The following is a 22,579-nucleotide window of genomic DNA, read 5'->3' on the forward strand; positions in this document are numbered from 1 at the left end:
ACACAAGGGAAAAGGATCTTTGTAGTCAAGAAGGGCAGAAATCAGAATTGTACTCTAGCTCCCCCATTCAGCTCAACACACTCATTTTCCTTCCTCTGCACTAGCAGAGGCTAGTGAAAGTGAAATTGAAGTCGCTCAGTCATGTCCAACTCTTTGCGACCCCATGGACTGTAGCCCACCAGGCTCCTCCACCCATGGAAATTTCTAGGCAAGAGTACTGCAGTGGGTTGCCATTTCCTTCTCTAGGGGAGCTTCCCAACCCAGGGATCTGCTGCTGCTGCTGCTGAGTTGCTTCAGTTGTGTCCCACTCTGCGCGATCCCATAGACAGCAGCCCACCAGGCTCCCCCATCCCTGGGATTCTCCAAGCAAGAACACTGGAGTGGGTTGCCATTTCCTTCTCAAGTGCATGAAAGTGAAAAGTAAAAGTGAAGTTGCTCAGTCGTGTCCGACCCTCAGCGACCCCATGGACTACAGCCTACCAGGCTCCTCCATCCATGGGATTTTCCAGGCAAGAGTACTGGAGTGGGTTGCCATTTCCTTCTCCAGTGGACCTTCCCAACCCAGGAATCTAGCAGAGGTCAAATTCCTTGTAGTGGGGTAAACATCCAGCAGGGGGAGATGCTAAGTTATTCTAAATTCAATAGTAACATGGAATTCTAAACACAACTAAGATTCCTTAAAAAACTGGAAATAGAACTGGCATATGACCCAGCAATCCCACTGCTGGGCATACACACTGAGGAAACCAGAATTGAAAGAGACACGTGTACCCCAATGTTCATCACAGCACTGTTTATAATAGCCAGGACATGGAAGCAACCTAGATGTCCATCAGCAGATGAATGGATAAGAAAGCCGTGGTACATATACACAATGGAGTATTACTCAGCCATTAAAAAGAACACATTTGAATCAGTTCTAATGAGGTGGATGAAACTGGAGCCTATTATACAGAGTGAAGTAAGCCAGAAAGAAAAACACTAATACAGTATACTAACGCATATATATGGAATTTAGAAAGATGGTAACGACAACCCTGTATGCGAGACAGCAAAAGAGACACAGATGTATAGGACAGTCTTTTGGACTCTGTGGGAGAGGGAGAGGGGGATGATTTGGGAGAATGACATTAAAACATGTATAATATCATATAAGAAATGAATCGCCAGTCCAGGTTCGATGCAGGATACAGGAAGCTTGGGGCTGGTGCACTGGGATGACCCAGAGGAATGGTATGGGGAGGGAGGTGGGAGGGGGGTTCAGGATGGGGAACACGTGTACACCCGTGGCAGATGCATGGTGATGTATGGCAAAACCAATACAATATTGTAAAGTAAAAAAAAAAAAAATAATAATAAAAAAATTTAAAAAAAAGAAACACAACTAAGATTTTCTTACACAGAGCAGCTTAGAAAACAGGTTAAGTAATTGAAATAAACTTAATTTTTACAATTCTCACCTGAAATTAAATAGGTTAATAAATTTTTCTTCACAATTATCCATATAGAAATGTAAAAATTTCCCATTTCTATTTAAAATATCGTTCACTGTGACTGTATCCTCATTCAGAATAAAGAAAATTAAATATTTTGTTAGAAACTCAGTTGCCCTTAATTTGAATATATCCATTATAATTATATTTTATATTCTATTTTTGGTAGACAAATATGCAAATACCCCTAAAATTGATCAAAACCTTTTTTAAAGAGAAATAATATTACAGTGATTTTTACCCACAATTTCATAACCTACTTCCACTTACCTATCTATACTTTAGAAAATTGTTCCAGCTTATCTTTTTTCCTTGCTGATCCTAAAATATCTTCAATAAACATGTAAATCTAATATCTACCTTTAAAAAATCTTTAAAATATTTGATAGCTACACAGTTATCATATAAAATTCTCTTTGCATAGGCCTAATTTCCTAGACTGGAAGAGAAGAAGGTATGAGAAGAGACACAAATAGTGATTTTATGACTATAATTTTTTCAAATTCGTTATTATACAGTTAAGATAATCATTATCCAAACATGAGATCTTTAAGATTACTTATCTCATCCTTTTCAAAAACAGGACTTAAGACAGTTCCAAAAGCTTTTTTTAAAGAACTTTAGTGATATACTTAATAACATAAAATTCAGTGGTTTTTATCATATTTACAGAGCTTAGAACACTTTTATCATCTTAAAAAGAAACCTCATAGAGTGCCAGGCTGGGCTCCCTGTGTTGTATAACGACTTGCCACTATCTATTTTACAATGATAGTGTACATATGTAAATGCTACTTTCTCAATTTGTCCCACCCTCTGTGATGACCTAGAGTGGTGGGATGAGGGAAAAGGAGGGAGTCTCAAGAGGGAGGGGATATATATATATAATTAGGACTGGTTCGCATTGTTGTGTGGCAGAGACCAACACAGCGCTGTAAAGCAATTTTCTACCAATTAAAAGTTTTTTTAAAACAAGAATTAAAATAAAAAGAAAACCTCATATCCATTAGCAGTCACTTCCCATCTCAGTCCTTTGGGGCTGCTATAACTGGGTAGCACATAAACAAGAAACTTATTTCTCATAGTTCTGGAGGCTGGGGAGTCCAAGATCAATGTGCTGAAAGATGCAGTGTGTCTGGTGAGGACGAGCTTCCTGGCTCATAGACAGCCATCTTCTTGCTATAACCTTACCTGATGAAAAAGGCAAAGAAGCTCTCTGGGGTCTCTTTTATAAGGGCATTCATCCCATTCATAAGAGGTGTACCCTCATGACTTGATCACCCTCAAAGGCCTCACTCCAAATATCATCATACTGGTAATTCAGCATATAAATTTTGAGGGAACACAAACTTTCAGTCTATCAGTTCAGTTGCGTCGCTCAGTCGTGTCCAACTCTTTGTGACCCTGTGAACTGCAGCACGCCGGGCCTCCCTGTCCATCACCAACTCCCAGAGTCCACCCAAACCCATGTCCATTGAGTCAGTGATGCCATCCAACCATCTCATCCTGTCGTCCCCTTCTCCTCCTGCCTTCAATCTTTCCCAGCATCAGGGTCTTCTCAAATGAGTCAGCTCTTCACATAAGGACCAAAGTATTGGAGTTTCAGCTTCAACATCAGTCCTTCCAATGAACACCCAGGACTGATCTCCTTTAGAATGGGCTGGTTGGATCTCCTTGCAGTCCAAGGGACTCTCATGAGTCTTCTCCAACACCACAGTTCAAAAGCATCAATTCTTCTGCACTCAGCTTTCTTTCTAGTCCAACTCTCACATCCATATATGACTACTGGAAAAAGCAAAGTTTTGACTAGACAGACCTTTGTTGGCAAAGTAACGTCTCTGCTTTTTAATATGATGTCTAGTTTGGTCATGACTTTTCTTCTAAGGAAGAAGTGTCTTTTAATTTCATGGCTGAAGTCACCATCTGCAGTGATTTTGAAGCAAAAAAAGTAAAGTCTGTCACTGTTTCCATTGCTTCCCCATCTATTTGCCATGAAGTGATGGGACCAGATGCCATGATCTTAGTTTTTGGCATGCTGAGTTTTAAGCCAACTTTTTCACTCTCCTCTTTCACTTTCATCCAGAGACTCTTTAGTTCTTCTTCGTTTTCTGCCATAAGGGTGGTGTCATCTGTACATCTGAGGTCATTGATATTTCTCCCGTCAACCTTGATTCCAGCTTGTGCTTCCTCCAGCCCAGCATTTCTCATGATGTACTCTGCATATAAGTTAAATAAGCAAGGTGACAATATACAGCCTTGACGTACTCCTTTTCCTATTCGGAACCAGTCTGTTGTTCCATGTCCAGTTCTGACTGTTGCTTCCTGACCCGCATACAGGTTTCTCAAGAGGCAGATATGGCAGATCTCAAGAGGTCTGGTATTCCCATCTCTTTCAGAATTTTCCACAGTTTATTGTGATCCACACAGTCAAAGGCTTTGGCATAGTCAATAAAGCAGAAATAGATGTTTTTCTGGAACTCTCTTGCTTTTTTGATGATCCAGCGGATGTTGGCAATTTGATCTCTGGTTCCTCTGCCTTTTCTAAAACCAGCTTAAACATCTGGAAGTCCACGGTTCACATATTGCTGAAGCCTGGTTTGGAGAAGTTTGAGCATTACTTTACTAGCATGGGAGATGAGTGCAATTGTGTGGTAGTTTGAGCATTCTTTGGCATTGCCTTTCTTAGGGATTGGAATGGAAACCAACCTTTTCCAGTCCTGTGGCCACTGCTGAGTTTTCCAAATTTGCTGGCATATTGAGTGCAGCACTTTCACAGCATCATCTTTCAGGATTTGAAACAGCTCAACTGGAATTCCATCACCTCCACTAGCTTTGTTCGTAGTGATGCTTCCTAAGGCCCACTTGACTTCACATTCCAGGATGTCTGGCTCTAGGTGAGTGAGCACACCATTGTTCTTATCTGTGTCATGAAGATCTTTTTTGTACAGTTCTTCTGTGTATTCTTGCCATCTCTTCTTAATATCTTCTGCTTCTGTCAGGTCCATACCATTTCTGTCCTTTATTGAGCCCATCTTTGCATGAAATGTTCCCTTGGTATCTCTAATTTTCTTGAAGAGATCTCTAGTCTTTCCCATTCTGTTGTTTTTCTCTATTTTTTTGCATTGATAGCTGAGGAAGGCTTTCTTGTCTCTCCTTGCTATTCTTTGGAACTCTGCATTCAGATGCTTATATCTTTCCTTTTCTCCTTTGCCTTTCACCTCCCTTCTTTTCACAGCTATTTGTAAGGCCTCCTCAGACAGCCATTTTGCTTTTTTGCATTTCTTTTTTTGGGGGGATGGTCTTGATTCCTGTCTCCTGTACAATGTCATGAATCTCCATCCATAGTTCATCAGGCACTCTGTCTATCAGATCGAATCCCTTCAATCTATTTGTCACTTCCACTGTATAATCATAAGGGATTTGATTTAGGTCATACCTGAATGGTCTAGTGGTTTTCTCCACTTTCTTCAATTTCAGTCAGAATTTGGCAATAAGGAGTTCATGATCTGAGCCACAGTCAGCTCCCAGTCTTGTTTTTGCTGACTGTATAGAGCTTCTCCACCTTTGGCTGCAAAGAATATAATCAATCTGATTTTGGTGTTGACCATCTGGTGATGTCCACGTGTAGAGTCTTCTCTTGTGTTGTTGGAAGAGGGTGTTTGCTATGACCAATGTGTTCTCTTGGCAGAACTCTTATTAGTCTTTGCCCTGCTTCATTCTGTACTTCAAGGCCAAATTTGCCTGTTACTCCAGGTGTTCCTTGACTTCCTACTTCAGTCTATAGTACCCCCATTATCTGTACCCTCTCTCCATCAGCCCCAGATAACCACTTAACTATTTTCTGTCTTTACTGATTTGCCTACTGTGGACACTTTCATATAAATGGACCATACTATATGTGCTCTTTTGTGACTTATTTCACTTTATATAATGTTTTTGAGGTTTGTCCATAATATGTACTACTTCTTCACTCCTTTTTTTTTAATTTTTGCTAAACAGTATTCTGTTATATGGTAATGGCATATTTTATTTATTCATTCATCAGCAGGACATTTGGGTTAATTCCACTTTGATGCTATTAAGAATAATGCTGCTATGAACATTTGTGTACAAATTTTTGCGAAGACATGTTTTCATTTCTCTTGAGCATATATCCAAGCATGGAATTACCCAGTCATACAGTATCTCTATGTTTAAGATCTTGAGGAACCGTCAAATCATATTCCGGAGTGGCTACACCACTTACAGCCCAGTCAGCAGTATGTAAGTTTCAATTTCTCCACATCCTCACTTGTCATGTCTTTATTATAGTCATTTTAGTGGGTGTGAGGTGGTATTGCATTATGGTTTTGGTTGAATTTACTTAATGATGAACGATGTTGAGCATCTTTTTCATGTTATTATCCATTCATACACTTTACTGGGAAGAATTACCTACTCAGGTATTTTGCCCATTTTAAAAACTGTATTGTCCTTATTATTGGGTTGTTAAGTGTTAAGTACTCTGTATACAAGACATTCATCACATACATGATTTGCAAGTATTTTCTCTCATTCTGTGAAGTTTCTCTTCACTTTCTTGGTGGTCTCATTTGAAGCACAAAGTTTTTAATTTTGATGAAGTTCATCAATTTTTTTGTTTGTGCTTTTGTTATCAGAGCTACAAAATCAATGACTAACTTAAGGTCATGAAGATTATTCCAATGTTTTGCCTAGGAGTTTTATAGTTTTAGACATTAATGTTTCTCATTCCTTTTGAGTTAAGCTCTGTATTTGATGTGATATATGGTCCAACTATACTCTTTACTTCCCAGGTGGCATGGTAAAGAACCTGCCTGCCAATGCAGGAGACATAAGCAATGTGGGTTTGATCTATGGGTTGGGAAGATCCCCTGGAGAAGGGAATACAACACTTCTGTATTCTTTCCTGGAGAATCCCATGGACAGAGGAACCTGGCGGGCTACAGTCCATAGGGTTGCACATAGTTGGACACGACTGAAATGACTCAGCACAGCACAGACTCTGTTGCATGGAATATATCCAGTTGTCCCAACACCACTTTCTTTCCCCATTGAACTGTCTTATCATCCTTGTTGAAAATCAAATTGACCCACGACGAACTGGGTTTATTTCTGGACTCTCGATTCTATTCCATTGATCTTTGCTTATCCTTATGCCAGTACAACACTATCTTGATTAGTAAGCTTAGCAATCAGGAAATGTGAGGCCTCCAATTTTGTTCTTCTTTTCCAGTATTGTTTTGGTTATTCATGGTACTTTTTGTTTCCATTTGAATTTTAGGATCAGCTTATCAATTTCTGCAAAATACCAGGTGGGGTTTTGATAGGGACTGTATTGAAAGTGTAGATCAGTTTTGGGAGTACTACTATATTAACAATATTCAGTCTTCTGATCTATGATCATGGGATGTCTTTGCATTTATCATATGCATTTTTACTTTCTTTAAACAATATTTTGGGACTTTCCTGGTGGTCCAGTGGTTATGACTCCATGCTCCTAATGCAGGGGGCAAGGGTTTGATCCCTGGTTGGGAAATTTAAGATTATTCCCACATGCTGCATGGCATGGCCCAAAAAAAAAAGCAAACACCCAATGTTTTGACGTGTATTACATTAATGTTAAGCCATCCTTGTATTTGCACTACTGGGGTAAATAAATCCCAGTTGATCATGTTTATATGTTGGATTTGCTTTACTAGTATTTTTCTTGAGCTTCTTGAACATATAGATTGCTTTTCATCAAATTTAGGGCAGCCATTATTTCTTTAAATATATTTTGTCTCCTCTGGTATACCCATTATGAGTGTTTGTGTGCTTAATGTTTTACCACATTTTTATAAGGCTCTGTTCATTTTTATTCACTTTTTTCAAATGAAAAGTTCAGCATTTCGACTTGGGGTGTGGGGGTGTATTCTATCCTTTACTAGCATTTTCTTTTTTCCCACTTGTTTTTGGCTGCACTGGGTCTGTGTTGCTGTGTGTGGGCTTTCTCTAGTTGTGGCAAGTAGGGGCTACTCTCTAGATGTGGTGCATGGGCTTCTCATTGCAGTGGCTCCTCTAGTGCTGGAGCATGGGTTCTTGGCATGTGGGCTTCAGTAATTGTGGCACATGGACTTAGTTGCTCTGTGGCACATGAAATCTTGCTGGACCAGGGATTGAACCTGTGTCCCCAGCATTGGCAGGAATGGATTATTAAAGACTGGACCACCAAAGAAGTCCTGGTATTTTCAATGAGTCACTGTCATCACATATTCCTTTAATTATTTAAACATGGTTTAAGTTCTTTGAATGTATTTAAAATAGATGTTTTGAAGTCCTTAGTCACTAAGTTCAACATCTGACTCCCCCTCAAAGGCAATCTTTTTTCCCCCTGCATATAGGTCACACTCTCCTGTTTATTAATCTGAAGTTAGGTAACATATTGTAGCAGTACTGGATTTGGTTGTCTCTGCTCCAGAGTCTGTATAGTAACTTGGCTGGACTAATTCCTTGTGTGCAGCCTCTAATTTTTGGATTTTTCATTTTTATCTTGATACCTAGGTTCCTAAAGTAATTCCCTGGGTCAGAGGTATTGTTTAGCAGTCATCCACTAATTGAGTGGAGTTGTACCATAGCCTCTAAGTACAACAAAGCCAATAAGATTTTCTTCTTTTGCTGCTTGACCTGTGTGGTTTAGAGACTGCTTTCACACTTCAGGGAGTCTACAAATTGTCTCACATTTAGTCAAGGACTAATAGCAAATAAGTTTCCTCTTCAGTTGTTCCTGAGAAAGCGGGGCCTTAGGTACACTCATCCATATCACCAGACCTCCTTTGCTGGCTCTTTCTCTCATGTTAAACTTCTGGCTGGTCTGCCTCTATAAGTATCATACCATGCTTTTGATTGATATCATGCTCCACTGATTGTTTGCTGATTTTTACTTTGTACAATTCCTTGAAGGCACAAATTGCTACACAATCCAAATAAAGTATGGTCCCTCAGGCAGGACCATGGTGTTGCCAGTTTTTGAGTTTTTCTATGACCTTGTTGGAACCTCTATATTATGGACACTATCTAAGGGAGATAGGAGCTGCCACTTGGCTGCCAAGCTCGCTGTAACCTGTTCTGCAACAAGGAGCTGGGTGGGGAAATGGGTGTAACCTCTAGCTCACATGTTAAGACTCGTATCACTGAGCTTTGCAGATATTTAGTAAACGGTTTTCAATTTGCTGCAAATCCCTTTACCATTCTTTAGAGACTCTGAATGATGGTTTTGGCTAAACTTAATACCCACTAGACAAATATTTTTCTGGGGAGAATTTCCACTGATCTTTTCATATTGCCATCTAGAATTCCTCCCCATTACAGTTTTCAATTGATTATGTAGAAACTGGTGATCAAGTTTATGAATTTAACCTAGTTCACAAACCTGATTACAAAAAAGGATTCAGTTCTATTAAGTTGAAATTAACATCTAATTAAAAATTATATACTATTTTTTCCTCCATTACCCCAAGTAACAGAAAGTACATCTATATATAGATACAAGGGGAAAGTATAGCATATAAAATATTCACTCTTGTTCTAATGCTTAGGATGGCAAACTATTAAGTAGGTGCTTATTCATTCATACTTCCAGCACTTTTCTCAGAAAGGTTCAGGAAAGCTCTGTTCACACAGAGAGTAAAGTATAGAGAAAATACATTATACCAGTAAGCTACTATCTCCTGTCGTTGTTAAGCCGTTAAGTTGTATCCAACTTTTTGCAATCCCATGAACTGCAGCATGCCAGGCTTCCCTGTCCTTCACTGTCTCCCAGAGTTTGCTCAAATTCACGCCCATTGAGTCAGTGATGCCATCCAACCTACTTCCTAAATCTTTAATTGAATTGTTATAAGATAGTATACTTTGATCAAATACAGCTTGCAAAACAGGAAAAACCTGTATATCATTTCTCCTCTTTTTGGCTTTTCAATGAAAATTTTACAGGCTTTCTGTCATTTTACATGCCAAACCTTTGAAAAATAGATCTCAGAATCTAAATTTTACCAAAGAAGGAATCAAGAGGCAAAATACTTAAGTGACTTCCAAGGCCATTTTGTTGTTCGGTCCCGAAGTTGCGTCCGACTCTTTTGCGACACCACAGACTACAGCTTGCCAGGCTCCTCTGTCCATGGTATACTGCAGGCAAGAATACCGGGGTGGGTTGCCACTTCCTTCTCCAGGAGACTTTCCCAACCCAGGTGTCAAACCCATGTTTCCCGCATTGCAAGCAGATTCTTTACCACTGCGCCACCAGGGAAGCCCAAGGTGATACTAATGACAAATCAAAAACTAGAAGCAATGAAAGGTTTTCTTAACATCCAGCCTTCAGCTCGGAGAAGGCAATGGCAACCCACTCAGTACTCTTGCCTGGAAAATCCCATGGACGGAGGAGCCTGGTAGGCTGTAGTCCATGGGGTCGCTAAGAGTCGGACACGACTGAGGGACTTCACTTTCACTTTCATGCATTGGAAAAGGAATTGGCAACCCACTCCAGTGTTCTTGCCTGGAGAATCCCAGGGACAGCGGAGCCTGATGGGCTGCAGTCTATGGGGTTGCACAGAGTCGGACACAACTGAAGCAACTTAGCAGCAGGAGCAGCAGCTGCCTTCAGCTCTGTGCACCAAATCAAACTAGATAAGTTAATATTCTTCCTGACAAGCTGAAAGTCTGCATTCCTGTACCTACTTTAAAGTGGACTTTAATTCACATACACTATTATGTTCCTTGGGAAGATACCCTTTTCTGAGTATTATAAAAATAAAGCATTAATAATGTCAATGATACATTCTGTTAAACACTACTGCCTATTGTCTTAGATCAGGCTGCTATATAATAAAAATATCACAGACTGGGTGGCTTTAAAAAACAAATTTACTTCTCAAAATTCTGAAGGCTGAAATTCCAAGATCAGGGTATCAGCATGAATCTTCTTCCAAGCTTGTAGACAGCAGCCTTCCCTGATGGATCTTCACAAACGGGAGGGAAAGATTATCTGTTGTCTTCTCCATTAAAGGCACTCCTGGACTTTCTGGGTCTCCTGGACTCAGGACCCAAGAGAAAAATCAGTGACCTCCCAAGAGACTGAGTCAGACCTGTCTGTGAGTGTTTGGGAGTCTCTGGTGGAGGTACGGGTTGACAGTGGCCTGCCAGGGGGTCAGGGACACTGACAGCAGCAGTCCTTGGAGGTGTGGCATGCTGGTATAAGTTCTTTTGGAGGGGTCACCATTACCGCCATAACCCCTACCACTGATGAAGAACTGATGCTTCTGAATTGTGGTTCCAGAGAAGATTCTTAAGAATCTTGGACAGCAAGGAGATAAAACGAGTCAATCCTAAAGGAAAGCAACCCTGAATATTCATTGGAAGGACTGATGTTGAAGCTGAAGTTCCAATACTTTGGCCACCTGATGTGAAGAGCCAACTCACTGGAAAACAACCTGATGCTGGAAAAGACTGAGAGCAGGAGAAGAAGGGGACAACAGAGGACGAGATGATTGGATGGCATCACCAACTCAATGGACATGAGTTTGAGCAAACTCCAGGAGATAGTGAAGGACAGGGAAGCCTGGCATGCTATAGTTCATGGGGTTACAAAGAGTTGGAGGCAACTCAGTGATTGAAGAAGAACAATCCCTACCATAGTTTGGTCTCAGGCCAAATTACAGGGAGGGAACACAGCCCCATCTATCAGCAGAAAACTGGATTAAAGATTCACTGAGCAAGACCCTGCCCACCAGAGCAAGATTCAGTTTTCCCCACAGCCAGTTCCTCCTATCAGGAAGCTTCCACAAGCCTCTTATTCTCATCCATCAGAGGGCAGACAGAATGAAAACCACAATCACAGAAAACTAACCAAAATGATCACATGGACCAAAGCTTTGTGTAACTTAATGCAATTATGAGCCATGCCGTGTAGGGCCACCCAAGACAGATGGGTCATGGTGGAGGGTTCCAACAGAACGTGGTCCACTGGAGAAGGGAATGGTAAACCACTTCAGCATTTTGCCTTGAGAGCCCCATGAACAGTATGAAAAGGCAAAAAGATATGACACTGAAAGATGAACCCCCCAGGTTGGTTAAGTGTCTAATATGCTACTGGAGAAGAATGGAGTAATAGCTCCAGAAGGAATGAAGAGGCTGTCAAACCAGAAATGATGCTCAGCTGTGGATATATCTGGTGGTGAAAGTCAAGTCAGATGCTGTAAAGAACAATACTGCATAGGAACCTGGAATGTGAGTGCCATGAATCAAGGTAAATTAGAAGTGGTCAAACAGGAGATGGCAAGCGTGAACATCAACATTTTAGGAATCAGTGAACTAAAATGGATGGGAAGGGGTGAATTTAATTCAGATGACCAATATATCTACTACTGTGGGCAAGATTCCCTTAGAAGAAATGGAGTAGCCCACATAATCAACAAAAGAGTCAGAAATGCAGTACTTGGGTGCAATCACAAAAATGACAGAAATGACAGAAAGATCTCGATTCATTTCCAGGGCAAACTATTCAACATCACAGTAATCCAAGTCTATGCCCCAACCATTAATGCTGAAGAAGCTGAAGCTGAACGGTTCTATGAAGATCTACAAGACCTTCCTTTTCATCAGAAGGGACTGAAATGCAAAAGTAGGAAGTCAAGAGAAACTTGGAGTAACAGGCAAGTTTGGCCTTGGAGTACAAAATGAAGCAGGGCAAAGGCTAACAGAGTTTTGTCAAGAGAACGCACTGATCATAGCAAACACTCTTCCAACAACACAAAAGACAACTCTATACATGGACATCACCAGATGGTCAATACCAAAATCAGACTGATTATATCCTTTGCAGTCAAGGATGGAGAAGCTCTACAGACTCAGCAAAAACAAGGCTGGGAGCTGACTGTAGCTCAGATCTTGAACTCCTTATTGCAAAATTTGGACTTAAATTGAAGAAAGTAGGGAAAATCAGTAGGCCATTCAGGTATGACCTAAATCAAATCCCTTATGATTATCCAGTGGAAGTGACAAATAGATTCAAGGGATTAGATCTGATAGACAGAGTGCCTAAAGAACTGTGGATGGAGGTTTGTAACACTGCACAGGAGGAAGTGATCCAAACCATCCCAAAGAAAGCAAGAAGGCAAAGTAGTTGTCTGAGGAGGCCTTATAAATAGCTGAGAAAAGAAATGAAAGGCAAAGGAGAAACAGAAAGATATACCCAACTGAATGCAAAGTTCCAGAGAATAGCAAGGAGAGATAAGAAAGCCTTCAAAAGCGAATGATGCAAAGAAACAGAAGAAAACAATAGAATGGGAAAGACTAGAGATCTCTTCAAGAAAATTAGAGATACCAAGGGAACATTTCATGCAACAATGGGTACAATAAAGGACAGAAATGGTATGTACCTAACAGAAGCAAAAGAGATTAAGAAGAGGTGGCAAGAATACATAGAAAAACTATACAAAGAAGGTCTTAATGACCCAGGTAACTACGATGGTGTGGTCACTCATCTAGAGCCAGAAATCCTGGAGTGTGAAGTCAAGTGAGCCTTAGGATGTATTGCTGCAAAGCTAGTGAAGGTGATGGAATTCTAACTGAGCTACTTAAAATCCTGTAAGATGATGCTGTTAAAGTACAGCACTCTATATGTCAGTAAATTTGAAAAACTCAGCAGTGGCCACAGGACTGGAAAAGGTCACTTTTCATTTCAATCCCAAAGAAGGGCAATGCCAAAGAGTGTTCAAACTACATTGTATAATTGTGCTCACTTCACATGCTAGCAAGGTAATGCTTAAAATCCGTCATGCTAGGCATCCACAGTACCTGAACTGAGAACTTCTAGATGTACAAGCTGGATTTCGAAAAGGCAGAGGAACCAGAGATCAAATTGCCAACATCTGAATCATAGAGATATCCAGAAAAACATCTTCTGCTTCACTGACTACATGAAAGCCTTTGACTGTGTAGATCACAACAAACTGTGGACAATTCTTAAAGAGATGGGAATACCAGACCACCTTATCTGCCTCCTCTGAAACCTGTATGCAGGTCAAGAACAGCTAGAACTGGACACAGAACAACGGACCAGTTCAAAAATGGGAAAGGACTACATTAAGGATGCATATTGTCACACTGCTTATTTAACTTCTATGCAAAATACATCATGTGAAATGCCAGGCTGTAGGAATCACAAGCTGGAATCAAGATTGCCAGGAGAAACAACTGCAAACACGCAGATGACACCACTCTAATGAAAGAAAGCAAAGAGGAACTGAAGAGGCTCTTAATGAAGGAGGAAGGGGAGAATGAAAAAGCTGGCTTAAAACTCAATATTCAAAAAATTAAGACAATGGCATCTGCTCCCATCACTTCATGGCAAATAGATGGGGAAACAATGGAAACAATGACAGACTTTATTTTCTTGGGCTCCAAAATCACTGTGGACAGTGTCTGTAGCCATAAAACAAGACACTTTTTGTGAAGGAAAAGCTATGACAAACCTAGACAGTATACTGAAAAGCAGAGACATCACTTGGCCCACAAATGTCTGTATAGTCAAAGCTATGGTATTTCCAGTGGTCATGTGTGGATGTGAGAGTTGGATCATAAAGAAGACTGAGTGCCAAAGAATTGATGCTTTCGAACTGTGGTGTTGGAGAAGAGTCTTCAGAGTCCCTTGGACAGCAAGATCAAGCTAGTCAATGCTAAAGGAAATCAAACCTGAATACTCACTGGAAGGCCTGATGCCGAAGCTGAAGCTCCAATACTTTGGCCACTGATGTGAAGAACTGACTCACCCGAAAAGACCCTGATGCTGGGAAAGATTGAGGGCAGGAAAAGGGGATAACAGATGAAATGGTTGACTGGCATCTTCGATTCAATGGACAAGAGTTTGAGCAGACTCTGGGAGACAGTGAAGGACAGAGAACCCTGGTGTGCTGCAGTCCATGGGGTCACAAAGTGTCAGACAGGACTGAGTAACAACAACATAAAGGCACTAACCCCATGTCATGAGAGGTCCATCCTCAAAATCTAATTACCTAAGGCCCCACCTCTAAACACCATCACGTTGAGGGAGGGACTGGAGTTATGACTTCAACAAATAAATTTCAGGGAAACAAACATTCAGTCCATAGTGTCCACCTTTGTTAGAAACAGATTTTTTTTTACATGACAGAAATAGAGGTTCTCTATACATTCATGGCTCAGAAGGTAAAGAAACTGCCTGCAAAGCAGGAGACCTGGCTTTGATCCCTGTGTTGGGAAGATCCACTGGAGAAGGAAATGGCAACTATCTCCCGTATTCTTGCCTGGAGAATTCCATGGACAGAGAAGCCTGGTTGGCTACAGTCATGGGGATGCAAAGAAGATACGACTGAACAACTAACACTTCTACTTTCATAAGTTTAAAAACCTAATAATTTAAACAAAGTGAAAAGTACTATCAGTTCAAAAAGATCTTAAAAATATAATAACAAGTGATGCTGGGAAAACCGATCAACCACTTGTAAAAGAATGAAACTAGAACACTTTCTAACACCATACACAAAAAGAAACTCAAAATGGATTAAAGATCTAAATGTAAGACCAGAAACTATAAAACTCCTAGAGAACGTAGGCAAAACACTCTCCGACATAAATCACAGCAGGATCCTCTATAACCCACTTCCCAGAATATTGGAAATAAAAGCAAAAATAAACAAATGGGACCTAATTAAAATTAAAAGCTTTTGCACAATGAAGTAAACTATAAGCAAGGTGAAAAGACAGCCTTCAGAATGGGAGAAAATAATAGCAAATGAAGCAAGTGACAAAGAATTAATCTCAAAAATATACAAGAAACTCCTGCAGCTCAATTCCAGAAAAATAAATGACCCAATCAAAAAATGGGCCGAAAAACTAAACAGATATTTCTCCAAAGAAGACATACAGATGGCTAACAAACACATGAAAAGATGCTCAGCATCACTCATTATCAGAGAAATGCAAATCAAAAGCACAACGAGGTACCATCTCATGCCAGACAGAATGGCTCCTATCCAAAAGTCTACAGGCAATAAATTCTGGAGAGGGTGTGGAGAAAAGGGAACCCTCTTACACTGTTGGTGGGAATGCAAACTAGTACAGCCACTATGGACAACAGTGTGGAGATTCCTTAAAAAACTGGAAATAGAACTGCCATATGACCCAGCAATCCCACTGCTGGGCATACACACTGAGGAAACCAGAATTGAAAGAGACACGTGTACCCCAATGTTCATCACAGCACTGTTTATAATAGCCAGAACATGGAAGCAACCTAGATGTCCATCAGCAGATGAATGGATAAGAAAGCTGTGGTACATATACACAATGGAATATTACTCAGCCATTAAAAAGAACACATTTGAATCAGTTCTAATGAGGTGGGTGAAACTGGAGCATATTATACAGAGTGAAGTAAGTCAGAAAGAAAAACACCAATACAGTATACTAATGCATATATATGGAATTTAGAAACATCGTAACGATAACCCTGTATGCAAGACAGCAAAAAAGACACAGATGTATAGAACAGTCTTTTGGACTCTGTGGGAGAGGGCGAGGGTGGGATGATTTGGGAGAATGACACTGAAACATGTATATTATCATATGTGAAACGAATAGCCAGTTCAGGTTCGATGCATGATACAGGGTGCTCGGGGCTGGTGCACTGGGATGACCCAGAGGGATGGGCTGGGGAGGGAGGTGGGAAGGGGGTTCAGGATGGGAACACGTGTACACCTGTGGCGGATACATGTCAATGTATGGCAAAACCAATACAATATTGTAAAGTAATTAGCCTCCAATTAAAATAAATACATTTATATTAAAAAAATAAAAGGTCACCTAAAAAATATATATATATAAATTTTAGAGAATAATTTTTCTTCTAATAAACTATTTTGTGATAAAATGTAACTGATATAAAGAGAATTTCTACTATGCTAATAAAAGTTTATGAGGCACCATAGTTATCATTTTTTCTTTCCAGATTGTCCCCAAGACCAGACGAAGAAGTTATGATAAAAAAATGTTGGAAATCTAATAGCATTGTTATTGAATATTAAGTCAATATTTATAACATCAGCAATTTTACACAAATACTTGGAATTCTTTTTGTACAATTAGGAAAACAAACCACACTTTCTATTTCTTTTCTTAGACATGTTTTGCATGCAAGCAAATACTCTTATTTTGTTTTTCTTGTTTTTCTTTGCCGTGAACATTCTTCAAAAGACTTTTCAAATAACTAGACTTGGCATATTTGCACAGCTGTATATCTAATTTTAAGTGTGTTAAATAATTGATCAAGAAGAATATGGTCAAAGAAGTACCCAGGGAATAATTATTGAACAAAAACACAAACTAAGGGGAAAAATTTTTTTCTCCCAGAATATAAACTCAAGTTTAGAGAAGTTTCTTCCATGATATGAGATTGTTAGGGGTTAAATTTTCATAAAAACTAATCAAACCCCTTCTCACAATTTAAACTCCTACATGATCTTAAGGACCAAAATAATATGTTGTGAAAAACAATATGGGAAGTTACTTGGAGTACGAACTTAAAAGCAAATTTTCTAAATGACAAGGGCTACGCACTGGGGAAGCTATCAGATTTACTTCAAAGCAGCTAAAGCTTCTTTTATCCAGGTATATGTAAGCAACATTCCATACCATTAAATATCCCCTCCTTTTTGAAACATTTTCTTTACTTGGCTTCCAGCACATCAGTCTTCTAACTTTTCTTCTAGCTCACTAGTGAGTACTTCTCAGTCTCTTGCTGGTTCCTCCTCTTCTCTACTTCTTAATATTTGCATGCTCCAGGGTTTAGTCCTTTGCCATTTTCTCTTTGCAAGCTGTACTAAGTGATCTCATCCAATATCATGGCCATGAAATAGACTCCCAAATCAATTGTCAGAATCAAAATGTACCCTGAATTCTAGATTTGGATATCCAACTGCCTATTTAGCATCTCCTAACTAACATGACCAAAAACACCCTCATGACTCCACACTCCTTCAAATCTGTTCCTCATCTCTCCATTCCAGCATTCACCCAGTTGCTGAATCAAAAAACTAAGTGTCATCCTTTACTCCCCTCCCCTCCTTCATATCCAAGCTATCAGCAGAGCCTTTAAAATATAGCTTGAATCCAGTATCTGACTACCCACCCACCCACCCCACCTCCCCCATCATCCACCACACTAGTCTAGGACTCTTGCCTCAAAAACTGTAATAACCTAACTGTTCTCTCTGCTTAATCCTCTTCAATCTAAACTCTACACTGCAGCTCTATAGTTCAGTTCAGTCACTCAGTCATGTCCCACTCTTTGTGACCTCATGGGCCACAGCATGCCAGGCTTTACTGTCCATCATCAACTCCCTAAGCTTGCTCAAACTCATGTCCATTGAGTTGGTGATGTCATCCAACCATCTCATCCTCTGTCGTCCCCTTCTCCTCCTGCCTTCAATCTTTCCCAGCATCAGGGTCTTTTCCAATGAGTCAGTTCTTCACGTCAGGTGGCCAAAGTACTGGAGCTTCAGCATCAGTCCTTCCAATGAATATTCAGGACGGATTTCCTTTAGGATGGACTGGTTGGATCTCCTTGCAATCCAAGGGGCTCTCAAGAGTCTTCTCCAACACCACAGTTCAAAAGCATCAATTCTTTGGCGCTCAGCTTTCTTTATAGTCCACCTCTTACATCCATACATGACTACTGGAAAAACCATAGCTTTAACTAGAGAGACATTTGTTGGCAAAGTAATGTCTCTGCTTTTTAATATGTTGTCTAGATTGGTTGTAGCTTTTCTTCCAAGAAGCAAGCGTCTTTGAATTTCATGGCTGCAGTTACCATCTGCAGTGATTCTGGAGCCCAAGAAAATAAAGTCTGTCACTGTTTCAATTGTTTCCCCATCTATTTGCCATGAAGTGATGGGACTGGATGCCATGATCTTTGTTTTTTGAATGTCAAGTTTTAAGCCAGCTTTTTCACTCTCCTCTTTTCACTTTCATCAAGAGGCTCTTTAGTTCCTCTTCGCTTTCTGCCATAAGGGTGGCATCATCTGCATATCTGAGGTTATTGATATTTCTCCCAACAATCTTGATTCCAGGTTGTGCTTCATCCAGCCTGGTATTTTGCATGATGTACCTTGCATGTAAGTTAAATAAACAGGGTGACAATATATAGCCTTGATGTACTCCTTTCCCAATTTGGAACCAGTCTGTTGTTCCATGTCCAGTTCTAACTGTTGCTTCTTCTTGACCTGCATTCTCAGGAGGCAGGTAAGGTGGTCTGTTATTCCCATCTCTTGAAGAATTTTCCAGTTTGTTGTGATCCACATAGTAAATTTGTGATCCACAATGTCAAATTATGCCACTCCTCAGCTCTCCATCCCAGCTACAAGGATTGTCATGAACTACTCTCTGGCTTTCTCCCATTTCATTTCTTATCATTCCTTTAATCACTAGGTTGTAACCCTACTGGCCTCTGCTATTCCTCAAACACCAAGTAAGTTAACATTTTCAAATCTTTTTACTTGCCTTTACCTCTTCCTAGAATGCTCTTTTCCCCAATATTCACACGGTTCATACACTTATTTCATTAGGGCCTCTGCATATGTCACCTCTTCAAACAGGCCTTCCTTAAGCATCTTACATTGCAACCCTCTCAAACATGTATATCTCTTTATGTATAATTTGGTGGAAGGCAGAGTCTGATGATGAAGTCATTTTTCACTTGCTGGCTAAAGAACCCAGATCCTGCAAATCAAAGTTGGCCACATTGAAGGTCTCCTGAACCATGGATAGAAGGACAATTTAAAGGACTCCCTGAAGATGGCAGTCTGTTGCTGAAGCGAATATGGAAACTCAATGAACCACTGGGCCTCTACCAATGAGGAAGGAATTTAGTCCCATACACTCAGTTTGTTTCTGTCCCTATTCTTTGCTTTTTCTTTATAGTATCTAATATTAGACATCTATTTACAACCTGTATTATCTGTCTTCTCCAATGGAGAAGTAAATTCCACAAAAGCAGGTACTATATAACCAGCACACAGAAGAGTTCACAGCACATGGTAAGCTCAGTAAATATGTATAAAATTAAAAATGGGTGAATACATAGGATTCTAGTCTGAACACCTTCCAATAATATAGTTCAGGGTTGTTTTGCTTTACAGGAAAAAAAGAACTGCAATGTGCTCTTAAATACAAAAGTAAATTCAGCCTGATTTCTCTCAAATGATACAAATTTTATTAAAAGGTGGAGAATTTTTCTGTAGCACTGAAGCAAAATTCTGTGGTAAATTTTCAGCAAGATATTCTAGCTATTATAAAAATTTTAAAAAGCTTCAGAATTATTCCTGAAAATAAGTTACAGTTAATTTATTTGAACCTAAACATTTAAAAATGGGATATATATATATATATATATATATATATATATAAACACATACATGCACATGCACAAAATAGAGCAGTCTCGTAAAATCAAACTGGTAAAACTCCAGGAATGTGCATTATCCCACAGTTCTCTCCCTTTCCTTCTCTCATCAAATTTCTACTACCAGTGAAGGCCCAAGAATCTACCAACTACCTAAAGTCAGCTTTTAGAGTTAGAAATATATCCTGTTAACTTGGTGTTGGTATGGCTGTCCAAAATCAGTAAAAGGGCAACATTTGCAGAGGTTTCAGAGGCAGCTGAGTATTTTCCATAAATATGTCTGGCTTAGCTGCCGCTGTATATTATCATCTGCTCTCTTCCATAAAAATGCAAATCATAGTTCACAAAAATGTGAAAAATCCCACCACATAATGGATATATCTCTTTATGCATAATTTGGTGGAAGGCAGAGACTGATGATGAAGTCATTTTTCACTAGTGGGCTAAAGAACCTAGATCCTGGAAATAACATCAGCCACACTGAGGCTCTCCTGAGCCATGGGTAGAAAGCCAGTTTACGCACTCCCTGAAGGTAGCAGTCTGTTGGTAAAACGAGTATGGAAACTCAAGTTGAGCCTCTTGATCTCTTCAGCAACAAGGAAGTTTAGTCCCATATGCTCAGTTTGCTTCTGTCAACATTCATTTAATGTTGATCAGGTGGAGGAAGGAAAAAAAAGCCCCTTTGACCCAATGCTGTCAGAGAGCATAAATCATAAAGTTAATGGATTTTCATTTTTACAAGAAGTGCATAAACAATGTCCACTCTCCTCCTGAACTAGCAACTGGGGGTTCTAAAAGTGGTTGCCAACTTTTTGTAAAGCAGTTAACTCCTGCAAACAGTTCGCTACACGAAAAGTCAAAGGCTATACTTACCTTGTTCTCAGTTTTACAAAAGCTGATGGCAGCCACAGCAAAGAATGAGCAGCTAGTAAGCCGGGTGTACCTCTGCTCCTGTGCAAAAGGCCTGATAAACTCTGAAGCTACACTTGTACACACGTGGTCCATGGCAACCAGATGTCTTAGTTATCTATTCTGGTGCCAGGTTGGGAGACCCTGGTAAAATTCAGAGGCTTGTAACTTGCCTGAGGCCAATGGTGGCTAAAATAGTATCACTCATCCAACATGGTCTTCTAGAATAGAGGTCAGGAAACTTTTCTATAAACAGTTTTACAGTAAGTATTTTTGGCTTTGCAGACCACAGAGTATCTGTCCCAAAAACTCAGCTTCAACACTGTGGCAAAGCCAGAGACAAGACGTAAATGCCCAGACACGACTGCCTTAGAGAGGGAGCCTGATTTCATCCAAGGGTCATAATTTGCCAACTCTACTCAAGAACTCTGCCATTTCCCATCATGAGGTGGAGTCTAATACCCCTCCCCGTGAACTTGGGGAAGTGTGTGATTTGCTTGTGACCAAGAGAGTATGAAGGAACTGAGAGTGCATGACCTCCAAGGCTGCATCAGAAAAGGTGATGTTTTTTGTCCCTGAGACATCTGCCTGCCTGGAGCCCCAAGCCACCACAGAAGCATCCAGTTGTCCTGAGGCCACCATGCTGTAAGGAAGCCCAAGTGAGCCACATGGAAAGACCACATGAAGAAGCCTTGAGACTCTAAGAAGAGGGGGAGATTAACTCAGCCAGCCTCCAGAGTTCTAGCCCTCCATCTACCCGACTACAAGTTTGGGAAAGACCCTGAGGCAGAACCACCCAGTTAAAGCTCTCCCCAAATTTCTGCCTCGTAGAAATAGAAATATTAATAATAAATGATTGCTATTATTTTAAGGCACTAAACAAAAAAACTCAGAACACAGTCTCAAAACTAGTGAGTGGCAGACATGAGATTCAAACCTAGGTTGGCTTGACCCCAACACCACGTCTGTTCTATTACATGACTGCTAACAGCAGCCTTTTTAAAATATCATGCTAAAACATCCGTGACATGAAACATAAAAACAAAATGTTGATCAGGTGGTTCATGCTCTCTGCTCAGGGGACAGAAGAACGATGAATACTACTTCTTATGAAGTGTTTCAAGCCGTGTAACCCCTCTGAATATAAATAGTCCAAATACCAGTTCCATTTCTTCCCCTGCAGGCACAAAAATGGGAAAATTACTCATCAGGTATTTACTTTGCTTATTCTCTACCTCCTCTTCTTTGCCTAGAAAAAGTTCCCAGCATCCTGGATGTGCATACCAAAAGTAAGCTCGAGTAGCCATGTTCTTTACTAAAACTCAGTCACTAAAGCAACATTCAAACTAGAGCATACCCAAAATTTAAAGGCTAAATATTCCTTTTATTATATTGACAAAAATATTTAGCTGTTCAGCTGAACAAGTACTGTGAAATGGAAATGGGTCATCATTCCTGCACTCTAGGAATTTAACATCTAAAGTACACAGCACAGGAGCAGACATTATTACATTAATGTCTATATTAAATATGTACACAGCAGAGTTTCTATACTGAGACAACTGTGTTTGGTTTTGTTACAGTCACACTTTGACTACATGCAAATGTATTATAGAATAAGACGATGCACAGACACAACAGCAAGAGTCAAACTATGAATAGTTTTATCTATGTAGAGGGTATGTGCCAA

General features: G+C 40.0%; 1 protein-coding gene across 1 annotated transcript in view; it reads right to left on the reverse strand.

Annotated features, from left to right (window-relative positions):
- Window positions 1–19,768: 19,768 nt before the first annotated feature.
- Window positions 19,769–22,579, reverse strand: part of CENPI (centromere protein I) — a 68,228-nt gene continuing 65,417 nt past the window's right edge. The window contains 1 exon segment of the mRNA NM_001102494.2: window positions 19,769–22,066. Coding sequence (NP_001095964.1) covers window positions 21,965–22,066 — 102 coding nt within the window. The 3' untranslated portion in view covers window positions 19,769–21,964.

The sequence above is a fragment of the Bos taurus genome, chromosome X, assembly GCF_002263795.3.
Source record: "Bos taurus isolate L1 Dominette 01449 registration number 42190680 breed Hereford chromosome X, ARS-UCD2.0, whole genome shotgun sequence".
In the NCBI taxonomy this organism is placed as follows: Eukaryota; Metazoa; Chordata; class Mammalia; order Artiodactyla; family Bovidae; genus Bos; species Bos taurus.